This window comes from Loxodonta africana, chromosome 2 (assembly GCF_030014295.1).
Source record: "Loxodonta africana isolate mLoxAfr1 chromosome 2, mLoxAfr1.hap2, whole genome shotgun sequence".
In the NCBI taxonomy this organism is placed as follows: domain Eukaryota; kingdom Metazoa; phylum Chordata; class Mammalia; order Proboscidea; family Elephantidae; genus Loxodonta; species Loxodonta africana.
The window spans coordinates 175,234,251-175,248,775 of NC_087343.1; the positions used below are offsets into that span (position 1 = coordinate 175,234,251).

The 14,525-nt window shown below is 37.8% G+C and overlaps 1 protein-coding gene across 5 annotated transcripts in view; it reads right to left on the reverse strand.

The window, feature by feature from the left end:
• Window positions 1-563: 563 nt before the first annotated feature.
• Window positions 564-14,525, reverse strand: part of RNF145 (ring finger protein 145) — a 63,464-nt gene continuing 49,502 nt past the window's right edge. For 4 of the 5 annotated variants that reach the window (XM_023551097.2, XM_010592236.3, XM_010592243.3 and 1 more), the window contains 4 exons: window positions 13,324-13,506; window positions 6,180-6,327; window positions 4,518-4,874; window positions 564-2,164 (listed from right to left, as the gene is read on the reverse strand). In XM_023551097.2, coding sequence (XP_023406865.1) covers window positions 1,784-2,164; window positions 4,518-4,874; window positions 6,180-6,327; window positions 13,324-13,506 — 1,069 coding nt within the window. In that variant the 3' untranslated portion in view covers window positions 564-1,783. The remainder of the gene's footprint in view (window positions 2,165-4,517; window positions 4,875-6,179; window positions 6,328-13,323; window positions 13,507-14,525) is intronic. The other variant, XM_064278938.1, reaches the window with a different exon arrangement.

Below are 14,525 nucleotides of genomic sequence, written 5' to 3' on the forward strand. Positions count from 1 at the left end.
CATGGATCCCAGAAAGGTTGATGAGAAACCAGCTACACTTGGGGAGAAATTAATTCTAGTCTAACCACTTCTTTTCTAAATGTAAAATTGTACTGGTGCCAGGCTAGCTGGATAAAATCATCTGGAAACTTCTGAAATGTCCAATACCAGGCAGCTCCATAAGCTGAGTCAGTAAGTCTGAAGTAGGGTTCAGAAATGTGTAATATTTTTTTTTTAAATCTCAGATGCTTCTGATGCAGAGCTAGGTGTGATACCACTGGTGTAGAATCAGGGCTTCCAACTGGTATAGCTAAGAATCACCTGGGGATCTTTTTAAACTGTAAATTCAGATTCAGTACATGTGGGGTAGAAATGCAAATTAACAGAAGGGGTTTGAACCAGAACAAACCGGTTCAAAGCCTTGTACAGAACACTGATCAGTTCTTTTCAACCAAAGAGTTTTGCCATCTGCCGGGAGTATATGACAGGGATCAACATGTGAGAACCCCAGCTGGATAAGGACTGAACCTCCTAAGAACAGCGTTTCACCAAAACACTTAATAAGAATCACAGGAACAAATCCGTTATCTTCAAATTTAAATTTATTAAGACATTCAGCTATGTCTGTCAGTCTACATCCAAACTTGCTACTAAAAATAAAGTCACATCCCACATTAGGAATACCAAGTCTTGAAAAACACTTTTTGAGCCAAGCCTATTGTATAAATAAATGACTAGTTTCTTTTCATATCAAAATCCCCATAAAAAATTACATTCCCCCCTCCCCAGTTCTACCTGTAGCCATGATGAATGTAAAAATTTAAATATGACACGTCCTTGTCAAAGAAAAGGTGCAAAGTCTATTAACAGCTTTAAAAGTGGCATTTGCAGAGTGTGATCATACAGTTGTGTACTCATTCCCAAAGTGCAAATATTGCCATAATTTAACACTGTTTTGATTCAGTTGCAAGAATTAAACATTACACAGGATTGAAAAGTATACCTAGGGCCTTTATCAGTGCCCTAAAGCCCTTCCCACTTTGGTCTCCTACACTAGAGTAGACTCCAAAGTGTTCATTAGAGTTTTAGTTTACTTCACACAGCCAACATGGCATATAACATATTAACAAAAGTTTCATATACATCAAAATATTGAAGACTCCATCACAAAGTTCAAGAGTCTCAAATTACATGGATGCACCCACAAGGCCCAAGTGCCCACCCGCCCCCGCCCCTAAAGCACATCCGAAGTATGAGCGTGCTTCAATCTTTGAATACAATCAATGCCTTTACATCTTTGATTTCATTTCAGAGCTGTACAAAACTCAAAATCACCTGGCTGAGTTCTGATTGAGGGAAAAGGGGGTGGAGAAAAGGGTGGGTAACTAGTCATACTTTGTAACAAGAATGATCCTGTTCCCAGAAAGTGAAGTCTGTGCCACTTCCGCCTGCTTCTTCCCATGCTGTCTTTATGCTCTATCCACCTTTCCTTCGCCCCTTCCAAACACGCTGCTCTGATTTACTCCTTACAAATCAGGGGCAGTTCCCCAAGTTGCTGAGGCTGAATTTTCTTGGCAAACCTCCACAAAACATCAGCACAGAACCTATAAATATATTTTGATTAGCATACATCGCAAAATTTCTCCTACAGTGTCAATGGAATGAGAGCAGGTGTTCTCCATTGACAGCACTTCCTGGATCAGACCCCTGGAATGCCAGTTTCCTGCCTGATCACCTCATGTATTCCTCAAATCTGAGCACAAATTCCATCTTGAGTTAACGCCTCCTCCAGAACATCGCAGCTTTACTCCTGCTTCTCTTCTACGCTGACCGCAACAAGACATGCTTCATCTGTTGCACTGAGAGGATATTCCTGGGGATCAAAAGTCCCCTCCTGGCTTTCTGGTCTGGCACAGCACTCGTTATTGTCACTAGGACCTTCTTGTATCCCGGTCCCTCCAGGATGCTCCTGATCAGGGGGTTCAGTACCTTCCTGATGCACAATGTTTTGCTCAGCTCCAGCATTAGGCTGTGGAGCTGGCTCAGTTCCTAAGCCTGGAAGCGGGGAGGAGTTTTTAAGGTGGCAGTGGCACAGAGGGCAAGTCTCCTGGACGTACAGCCATTTCTTCAGACAGCCTGCATGGAAGAAATGACTGCAAGGGGTGATCACAGCAGACTTCATGTCCTAAAAGAGGAAGGGAAAAAGATACCTACTAAATGTCTATTTGAAAATTCTGGTGCTACCCCCCAAATGTTCTATTTCCAATATTTCCTTCCCACAATAGGAAACTTGTAACACAGATCTTTGCCATTAGAGATCCTCTTGTACAAATAATACAAGAACCACTGGCTAAGCCATTTAAAAACAGAAGTAAAAACCAAAAAAGAGGAACAAACTACTTTCTTAATTCAGCTCCGTCTTAGTGTGAAACTCAAGGTTACGAAATTGGAGCAGTATGATTACTGGGCCTCCACGGGGACACCACCAGTGTAATTACCACCTCAGAATATCTGAGGAGGGCAGTTTTTCCAGTTATGCTTCAACACAACTGAACAGATCACGATGGCATTATTTACAAGGAGACAAAGTCAGAACAGCTACGTAACACCAGGGTATTGGCAAGGAAGTGGCAATTTCTTTAGGGCCAATGTATATCCAGTTTTCAAGATTTGGTCTGTTTAAGCCAGTGTTTCTCAGCCTGCACCACCATCACCTGGAATGCTTATCAACAGTGCAGACTCCTGGACCACTCCAGTCCTGCGGAATAGAGGCATCTGGTGATGGCATTCACACCTCTAGAGTTAAAACAAGCCGCCCATGTGACCTGTACGCACACTCAAGCTTGGCAGCCACTGGAACAGAGTAGTATACTTTGCATTAACACTCCTTGGAGAAGGAAAGCTGAGAACATGAAGTTAAGGTTGTAAAAATATACATACTAGTCAATCAACCGTTAACTTTGTTTTAAGTCCCAAAACAAGGAGTTGTGGCTATTCCAGAAATTCCTTGCCAAGAACTGGTAACACCTGGAAATCAACCTTTAAGCAGAAAGCCATCCAAGGGAAAGCAGCCAGCTGGGAAGCTAAGCAATTTTACTCTCATTTTCTAAGTGACATCAGCAGGTAGTTCTAGCACCTCAAAAAAGTGATGTGACAATAGGAAATGTAAAAAGAGGACTCTTGAATCCCAGAGATGGAGTACTTAGACATCCCATGGTTTAGACATCAGCTTCTGTACGAAACTCAGTTTACACAACGGGAGCAGCACCATTACTGGGTCTCCATGGGATGACGCCAATGTAATTACTACCTTGGGATATCTTCAGCTTCTGAAGCTGAAGTGCCTGACTCTGCTTTTGATGTGCTTTGTCCTGAGTACAACAAGGCTGCCTAGCACAAAGGAGCTAGAGTTCACATTACTTAAAAAAAAAAAAAAAAACTAAGAGAATGACTACTTAATTGGGGCGGGGGGGTGTCCTACAAGCACTCCTCAGCCCCTCAAAACAGAAAAACACACTCTAGAAAACTTTTTTTTTTTCTGGCTAGTACCCAAAAGTGTATTTCTATTCTAGTAACAATAATAATAATAAAGCCAGTTACATGTTGCTATTAGAAGCATCTAGTTAGTTTAGAACACACACAAATACATACAACACCTCACCTAAACTGTAAAAGCAGCCTTGGAGAAAGGGCATTCCCTATATACTCACTGACACTATCTATAGTTTCATTCCACCAGCCCACACTCTTTACAAGTGAAATAAACAGAACATAGTTTTCTGCCATTGCTCAAAATTGCTGGCTGTACTGCCAACAGCGGAAGTATAGTTCAGGTGTAAAAGCTGCTGCTCAACCACCCTCTTTGCACAGGTGGCTGGTGTCTAAACTATAGGACTATTTTTTTGTTGCTTTATTTCCAAGCTGACTTAAACACTATCTTTAATTTCCCTATTAAAGTCAGTCATCAGCTACTTACGGTGCATGTGCCAAAGATGGTGGGTAGACGACTTCAATGGTACACCAATTGGCTGCCTCTACCAAACCCCTCTTCCCAACACACCAAGGCTTGTACTTAGCTCAGAAATCCAGCAACCCACAGGTAAGCATATAGTCCCTCCACCGTCATTAAATAAATGAACACTTCTTCCCCACCCTGGAAACACTAGAAGGAAAAGAGTCAGAATCTTGGCACACCACTTTTCAGAAGTTGCTGACTCCTGATTGATAGTATATATTTGATAGTGCATATGTGTGTGTGTATAATCAGGAGTAAATATAAAATACACCTGACCTGTTTTTCCTTTATTTTTGGGTAAGCGGTAATGTTGAAAATAACAACAGTAAGTTAGAACTTGAAAGATCAAATTAAAACCTTAATTTAGAAATAAAATGGAAATATCTTCTCAGATCTGTAATAATTTTTTAAGGCCTATTTAAAAAAAAAAAATTTAAGTTGAATTCGGTTAACATGGTTAAAGTACTAAGGGATATGCTTTATGTATGTTCCTACCCAAGTGGGTGCTTATTACACAAGTTACCTGATAACAGATGGCACAAATATCATTGTGTTTCTCAAGCTGCTCTTTTGTAGCAACAGGTAACGATTTGATCTTATTCACAGCATCTCTGCGAAGAAGAAAGCTCTTCCATCCTAGCTGGGCCCGAAGCCACACGTTATAGTAGGAATGGATGAAGATGATCATTGAGCCCATCACTGTCCATTCTCCAAAGATGGTCTCTGAGACTCCATAGGCCACCACACAGAGGGCCACAAGAAACTCCAGCAGGCGGTAAGTGCCATTCACATAGTAGATGACATCGTCCATGTTTTCCACTGGCTCTTTTCTGAATTCCTCAACCATAAATAGGACATAAATAAAAAGTGTTCCCAGAACCTGAAAAAAAAAGTATGAACTTTAAAACAGAATACAACCACTAAGGAAAGTTTTTTCGTAGATTTTAAACACATTTCTGATACTGTTAGGTTGCCATATTTAATATCCAAAGAGAAAACACTGATAATAAAAATGTGGATAATTTAATAATTCAGGTATTAGATACCAAAAAGTCGTACTTTAGGACATAAGTTTCCTAAGTTATGACTCTCGATTAGTAACTGGTTTTCTGATTCATCTTTTTTCCCTTATTCCCCAGGTGAGCAAAACCCATCAACTATATCTTAATTTTCCTAATTCCGTGGTCATTCCTATTCCTCAACTCTCAAAGTATCTTTACTTCTACAAGGAACACTCAATAAATCTTTATTGGCCACTGCTACATTTTCTTTTATCTCTTACTGATCAGACAGCAAAGATCCACCTTTAAACAGTAAGTTTAAACTTACCACACAGTAAGTCTATCACTTCTAGGGCAATACGATGTGTGTGTATGTGAAGTATGTATCATGTCTGTCAGTCTAAAAAACACTAAAGTGAAAAACAACAACAACAACAAAAAAAAATCAGACCAGATCCATTGCCACTGAGTCTACTGCAACTCATAGCGACTCTACAGGACACAGCAGAACTGCCCGAAAGGGTTTCCAGCGCTGTGTATCTTTACGGAAGCAAACTGCGACATGTTTTCTCCTGCGAGTGGCTGGTGGGTTCAAACCACTGACCTTTCGGTCAGCTGCCAAGCAGTTTAACCACTGTACCACCAGGAGTCCTTTACTGTATATACACAGACATATATTTATATGTATACGTATATACATCATGTATATACGTACACATATAAACATGATGTGTATATGTATATATATATATTTTTATATACATCATAAAGTAATGAATCTTTTCCTAATGGATATTTAATAAAAACATTAATGTACTGAAGAACCAGCTCTAAAATCTTTTAGTATTTTATAATTACTTATCAACTTAAGATTTGCATGCAGCTCTGCATGATATCATTTTGAAAAAGAGAAACTGAAAGGCTTAATGAACTTGAGAAAACAATGCAGTGATAGACAGATCTAGAATTTTAATAACCTGCCTGCTAACACTCATGGCTCAAATAAATGTAACGGGCACTAGTAAAAAGGGTAGGAAGTAATAATCTGAATTAATCATTTATAAACATTAATTCTGAAAAAGATTAATTCCTTTTCTAGAAGGAAAAATAAGAAAATGAGATATTATGTAATCTTAATTCATCAAAAAAAAAAAAAAAATTTTTTTAATTCATCCTAGGCTTACCTGAAGAGAGGTGAGGATGCTGCTGGAGATGATGATAAGAAGCCAAAAATCCATGTGGAAGAACTGGCAAATCATATAAGCCATGTAAGCCGGGAAAACCAGTAAAAACAAACAAAGGCTCACAGCACGGAAGTGTTTCCATAAACTCCTGGAGAAAGAGAAAATTACTCTTTTAAAGTGTCTGCCACCTAACAGCACAACAATTACATCAGCACCTAACAGTTCTAAATTCCACATTTTCCTGAGCACCTTCTCCAGCCCAGTCACTGTCCAGACCTCAGAGAGCAAGTCATCAAAGGCTTTGCACTGCAGCCACCTGGCTCACTCCTTTCCCTGTGCTCTACACCCCATAAAGTCAACTGCCCAGCAGCATCAATCCCTTCTTTCTCAGTAGTTTGCCTGTAAAATTTCATTCACATTCCTACTGCTTTCAAAGTATTTAGGTGTTCACAGCCTTAAATGTCAACAATTCTAATGGTAACTTCCCCAGTTAGCACTGGGAGAGGGTACCAGAATAATGTGTGGTCTTTTTCAAGTTATATGACATTTTTTCCCCACCAGCTCCACCCTGTGATGAGAAATCTCTGCAGTGATGCAGTGTCATTAACACAAACGGATCTCTGATGTGCAGACAAACTCATCCTCACATCTGCTGAGATCAGAAGGAAAAAAAAAAAAAAATCTAAGATGCACTGCACTGTGAGATCTATTAGCAGGTCTTCCTCCTTCTAGCACCTATCTATCCTGAACACTGCCAAACGGATTACTCTTCCTGAAGTTCTGATTTCATAATCTGTCAAGACCTTCTCTAAATGTCCTAGCCTGGCATTCAAGACCCTCCACATTCTGGCTCCAATTTATCATTCCAAACTTGTCAACATCTGTTCCTCACTGTAAGCCTAGCTGATCAATTAACTACCCTCCTAGCAAAACCCAAGTATGCTTGCATCCCATTAGAAAGGCCTCTAAATCCTTCAGACTAGCTCAAGCTAAACAACAAATCCATATTCCTTCAAGAACCACCTGCCTTCTCAGACCCTTAGCAACTGTACCAATCAATCACACACTGTAGTATTATTTTAATTATTATATATACATGTCTTATTCCCCAAACTTAAATTCCATGAAAAAAGGAACCTAACTCCTTGTTATGCCTCACAGCTCCTAGTAAGTACAAAACCTGAACATCTGTTTCTACCTGATATTTTTCAAATTATTTTCTGTGATTACCTTTTCTTATCTACCTACTCATCCACCCATACACAAATTCCTATGAAGTAAACGGAAGTTATCATGGTTATTTCCCAGAGGAACAGTTTTATGTATATTATGTTTTTAAAGCATGCATAAAGAGATCTGTTAGACTTAGATTCACATTCTGATCCCACCCAAATCCTGCCTTGTTGCCGACAGTGAAATACATATGCAGGAGAAGCCCCCAGCTATGGCAAAAGGAAAACTACTCAACGGTTTAGGATATAGGTAAGAGGTCTGGCCCCTAGAACACAGTTTTTTTAATATGTCTACCTCTTCACATACTGTAATATTCTAACAGATCATTCCTTAAATATATTCCAATTTAAGACATATTATCTACTAATTTCTAAAAGTACATAAAAGCCCTTCCAAACAAGTACCTTAAGCAGAACTTGGAAAAATCTTTCTGTGCAATATAAAAAAGGTGTGTTTTTCTCCCTTAGAGTTTACTTATAAAATTATTTCTTTTATATACTCCATTTATAAGGACATAGACAACGGAAGACCTTATTACTTCTATAAGAGCTAAAAAAAAGATGCTTTCATTTCTTAGGTATACGAAAGCCGTTACTGGAGTAGTTTTTTAATATAATGGTCACAAACTGAAAAAGAAACCAGTATGACCAAACTCAATTATAATCTATGTAAACAGAATATTATGACTTAAAATTACTTAATGATTTCATATAAAACACGAATGCGGATTATTTAAAACCATCATCAGGAAACGTGGATTTCAACCAAAATAGTTTAAAAACTCATGACCACAACAAAATTAAACAGTTTTAATTAAATATCAGCATCCTTTGATATGTTAAATCCATTCAAAACATCTCAAGGAGACACAAAAGTTAAATAAATCATCCTTCCCACCTTTCATTATAATACAGGTGGGTAGTAAACATTAGTCACACACAAAGCTAAACGCTACACTGTGTAGTCCTACCCATAATTAGTACTCCAGGAAAGAAAGTGATTCGGGTAAAAGTTAGAGCTAAATACTTTGCAAGCTGTTTTACATCTTCTTGCCAAACATTTCTATTGCCAAGAAGTTACAGGACAAACATAAAACTGTCAGTAGCTCTACTTTGAGATTCAAAACAGTTTTCTCTTTTTTAAAAAAAGGTAGGCAGGCAGTAATTACAGTAGCAGTACTTATATTGTTCGACAGTGAAATATGGGTGATTTTCTTTAACGGGACAACTTGCCTTAAAACTTTAAATATACTTTTCAAAAGTTGGTTATGATTCATTTATATAAAATACATATATATTTACATATATACACACGTGTACATATACACATAGAGAAATATATAAACAATGCTGCAGTGAGGGGGATTACTTAATATGGTCCTTCTAGTCATAACTTCCATAAAATGACTGGGTGGGACTACGCAGATAAGGTGCTTAGAGCCCACCAAGTGGACCGACAGCTTGCTAATTATGCAAATAAGTTACATGGAACTCATGTGGGGAGGTAAGACCATGCAAATAAGGTGTACAGAACCCTAACGAGGGAAAGGGTCGGTTTTGCCACCCCTCTAGGCACAAAAAGAGAGCTAGTCACGGGGCGGGGGGAGTGGGGAGGAGGCGGGGGGCTGCAGTACCACCAAGAATAAGAGCAAGGAGTGAAGTGCATCCTTTGAACCTGGGGTCCCTGAGCTGAGAACCTCCTAGACGCAGGAGACAGAGAGCTGTAATATTGGAGAAGGCACAAGACATCAAGATATGGCAGCAGCAGAACGAAGAGACTGGCATTAGCACAGTGCGCTTCCTGGCCCACAGAGCAAGGCAGCAACAGTGAGCGTGCCAACCCTCGGAGTGAAAAGAGATGGCAGCAGCAGAACAAAGAGACTGGTGTTAGACAGCACAGTGGGCTTCCTGGCCCACAGAGCAAGGCAGCAACAGTGAGCGTGCCAACCCTCGGAGTGAGAGCTGAGAGGAGCTTGTCCTGAGGGGTCCAAGAAGAGCCTATTCTCAAGGGGCTGAGAGGAGCTGAGAGGGCTGTCCTGCACTAAAGGGAAACTTTGTCTACATGCGTCCTAATCCTGATCCCAAGTTGTAACCTGGTTGTTCCCTAATAAGCCCCATAACCATGCGTATGGTCTTTGAGTTTTGTGTGGCCATCGCAATGAATTCTCAAACCCAGAAGAGAAGTAGAGAGTGCTGCGGGAGAGATGGCTGGTATCAGAATTGGTAAAAGGTTGGAGAAAGGTGTGTTTGACCTCCACCTCATAAAAATCAGCCTTGGGCTGATGTTGATGGTGAATCTCTCCCTTCGTGAAGTTAGAGGAAGAGGTCTGACACCACGCTGCCATTTATACAAACGTTAACTCAAGACTTTTAAATTTATGATTTGAGTTTTCAAAAAATACATTTATATATTATATGGCTGTCTAATTTTGACACAGGTTTGTACGTGTTTATGAAAATCTATACAAACATAAAAATATATTTGTCCTTAAATAAGAACTTAGCAGCAAAAGTTAAATTTAAATATAAATAGAGGAAAATGACACTAAACCTTTGATTAATAGGTTAAACATTATAAAACGAAAAAAAGTTTTTTTACATTCACCCCAACCTGTTTCTTAACAGTTGGCTATATGAGAGAACTTGCTATATACAATATGAGTAAATAAACTACAGTCCCAAAATTCCTTGTTAAAAACTGCAATGAAATCATAGATAAAAGTAGAGATTGTCTCTGCGGCTAAAACTACCTTAGACATTTGAAATTATGTACAGTCTGAGCAACGCTAAAGATACACTTATAAACCTCTCCCCCAAATTATTTCCAGCTGATAGAAGCAGTGTTTCATGAGCTATCAATATTATCTCTTAATTGTTCCACTAATTTGAGAAGTAGGATCTTTTCTGGTTTCTTTTTTAATTGCCAGTGCACTGAACTGAATTAATCATTTCCATGCTTCTCCAACATACCATTACCACTGGTCTGGGTATGGCTCTCCTCTTATGTAATTAGTAACCTAATTAGTTATTTTAAAAAACGTAAGTATTCATGAACCCACCTCCTCAGACAAAGGCGAGGGCCTGGAAAACAACCTCCATCTAACCATATGGCAGGCCTGCCTATTCCACCTCCCCATCTCCTTCCACCTCGTGAAACCATCATCTTGAATCCTGTGCTTTTCATTCTCTTTTGATAGCTGTGTTGATCTATATGTATGCCTAAAGAGTATATCTTAAAATTTTGTTTTTAACATAAAAAGATTAATAACATCCTATACTGTAATCTTTTTGGAGTTACTCTGTATTTCTTCTATATTGCCATATATCATCCGTACTGTTATGTGTCACTGCATTTTTGACATTCCACTGTGACTGTTACCATGTTCTATTCATCCACTCTCCTGTTTGATTGGCATTCAGGTTGTTCTCAGGTTTTTTTGCTACTGTAGGTCGGGTTAGGAACATTCTTCTACGTCTCTTACTGTACATGTGAAAGAAGTGATGGCGCTAATTTACACTCCCACTTGCAACATGAGATGCCCTGTGGATCCATCTCTCTCACTCTTGGTAACAGCATACTTTTCTTTTGCTCTTGTGTGTATGCGCACGTGCTCGCTCGCTCTCTCCCTCCCTCTTTCTTTCGGGTTATTTATCCATTGCCAGTCAGATTAACTATAAAGTAATATCTCACTGTGGTCTTTATTTAAATTTCCTTGATCACTAAACATGTTGAACTCTCTTCATACTGATTCGCGTTTCCTCTTTCGTTAAATGGCTGATCATGTCTTTTGGCCGTTTCTCTCACTGCTTTGTAGGAGCTGCTTACAGATTCTTGATGCTAATTCTTGGTCAGTTGGGTATACCATGAGTATCTTCTTGGAATAAGTTAGCATTCCAATTTATTTAAATTATCTTTAGATTTAAAAAACTTTCAGTAATTTTAATAGGTAAATATACCAACCTTTTCTTTCATAGTATAAGAAATCTTTTCCTACTCCAAGGTCCAAATTATACTAGTCCATGTAATTTTAATATTTTGTTCTTGACATTTAAGTCCACAACATAGAATTGAGATTCTTTTGTTTATGGTGTGAGAAAGTGATCCATTTCATCCTTTTCCAAGTGGAAAACCATTTTTCTCCAGTTTCACTATAGAACAGTACTGCCTACCCCCACTCATCTGACATGCCACTTCTAACATACACCAAAGTTCCATACATATGTGGGTCTGTTTAGGGGATCTCTAGTCCATTTGTCAAGTTGTCTATTCATGAGCCAATACTACATGGGATTCATAAACACTCCTGCTGTAAATGAAATGAAAGTATAATTTATCTTTCTTATAATGTTTGCCCGATTTTGATATAGAGGTTATACTGGCCTCACCGAAAGAGCTGGGGAGTATTCTTTCTACTCTCTGGAAGTGTTTGTTTAAAATTCAGATAATCTGTTGTTCCAAATGCCGCCTGGGTCATATTTTATTTGGGTGAAGATGTTTACCAACTGCTTCAATTTCTTTAATAGTTACAGAACTATACAGGCTTTTAAATTCTTCTTGAGTCAGTTTCACTTCATTTGTTTTAACAATTACTAGCACATAGCTATTAATATCAAGGCCATGGCAGGAAGGAAGTAAGAAGGGAACCCAGAACTAGATTTACTGGTTCTTTTTTTTTTTTTTTTTATGATGTGGATTTATGTATTTCTTTCCTCTTCTCCAAACTTTCTATAGTATTATATTATTCTTACAATAAAGTTAATAATACCAAAAAACAGTGCCAGAGGTGACAAAATATTGTACTTAGGTCTAAACAATCCAATTTTCACATCTACTAAATCACTGTTTAACTGAGCTAAATCACACTTCAACACTTAAAATTCTTCTATTGAGAAACCTTAAACCTCAAAAACAAATCTCAAGAAAGCATAATTAATTATTAAGATTATCTGAAACATATCCAAAAACTTTGAGCTTATTTAAATAGATTCTTCCAGCCATCCTATCATTTGAGAAAATTTTATAGAATGCTTGGCAATGTAGGAAATAGGGATACAAAGATGAATCTGATGAACTCTAATTAAAAGGCTAATTTAGAATGCTAAAAAAACTGCTACCACAATTCTATCCCCTAAAAGACTGCCTGCTCCCTGAGTCATAAAATCCTATAGAAAAGGCAATAAATTCAGCTATAGCTCTATAATCAACATTCAGAGTATAAATAAAATGCTGGAGGGAAAAATGACACTAAATTTTAAGCAATTCCTTGTACAAATTAAAGAAAAAGCCAAAATAGTATCTTAAAGAACTAATTATTTTGCTTTTATTTCTTAGTAATATTTCTATAACATGAGATGTACATGAACCCAGCTATTAATTTCACCTGGCCCCATAAGGTGTCAAGAATCCCCAGATGGCCTCAGTAAGTTCCAATTGTCTAAACGACCATCAGATGAGGCTGTTATTTCATAAATGCCTATCTTTATGATCGCCTGTCGGATTTTATTTTTCTTTCCTTCATTTGCATTTCTCTCTCAATGCGTTCTCTCCTTTAAGTAGCACTGAACAGGGTAAAATTATATATTATTTGCTGTGTTTCCTGGACTGAATTTTACGATCTGTGTTCTTAATTTTAAAACTGTTTAAAAGTATTACATTTCTCCGAAGAAAAAGTAAGCTGATTTGTAATTACATAGCCTTTGATGTGACTTTCAGCTATAGGAAGCCAGAGACAAAGAAACAGATTAGAAAAGTCAAGTCAATCATCTCATACAGGAAAAATAAAACGTAAACTTCTTGAATTAACCTAATACCAATTATCTATCAATTTTCTGACTTTAAACATTCCCTTAATCTTCAGACAACAAATTTATGTAAATAATATTACAAAAGTTTGTTTTCAGGAGTGTCTTACTTGTCTCTAGATGCTCCAAGCGCCAGAACAATAGGGTCTGCAATCTCTAACATGGACTGTAGGATAGAAGCTACCACAATGAAGAGGATAATACTGAGTAGGAATGCCCGATGAACGACCTGTAGTTCTATCAGACCAGTCTGCACTGCCAGGATTAAGAGTGTAACTCCTTCCGTCATGCCCCTAAAAAATAATACATTTTTGAAGAAAGAATGAAAACAATAATCAGAATCTCATTTAATTCCTAGAGAAAATAATCCGGAAGTTTAGACGTTATTACATATTGGTGAATCTATCTGCACTTAATTCAGACTCAAAAAACTGGCATATTAATATATTATTATGCAATATCAATATGTAGTGCTATATCACATGGCTACATGGACAAAAGCATAATACCTGTTATTTTAACACATATTGAGAGACAAAAGCAGCTTGTGAGATAATAAAGGTTTTCCCACAAGACTTTGCTAATGAGTCAGATATTTCTGTCAGACTTAGAGATGCACTAAATTACACCCATTTACACCCTAAACTGTATCTTGATTATAAAAGACAAAACCAGACATATCAGTGAAAATCATAGGTCAATGTCTTCATAATCTTAAGAGAGCAAAATGTCTCTTCAAGAAGACCATGAGACCCAAAAGATACAAAGAGAGAAAGATAAAAACGAATTAAAAAAATATATATATTTCCATATGGAAAATATACCACATACAAAGCCTGAAAATGTTTTATCCTACTGGGTTGACTTATAAAGAACTTTCACAAGTAAGTGGGACGTGAACAAAGGATGAGTAGAGTTTTAAAAACTACATTCAGGTTAGCAAGTACCACAAAGTTTGAGGACAGTGAGCAATGATGATGTTAAGACAAAATGGGCAAGATTATGTGGAGGTAGAGGTACAGCCTTTCTGGAGAAAAACCTATTAAATTTAAAATGTACATACCCCTCAACTCGATCATCTTATTAGTAATAATTTACTCTTATGGATGTACTACCAAAGTTAAGATGTATGAGAAAATACAGTGAAGAGTGGTACATGTTATATGACACCACGAGGATGCAATCAGCAAAATCTAGACTGAAAAATCCTGTAGGATAAATAACCTAGTGTTTTCTAAAAATTAAAACGCAAGGGAAAAAGTAAGGAGATAGAGGGGACCCGGATATTCTAAGAGACTTAAGAAACATATCA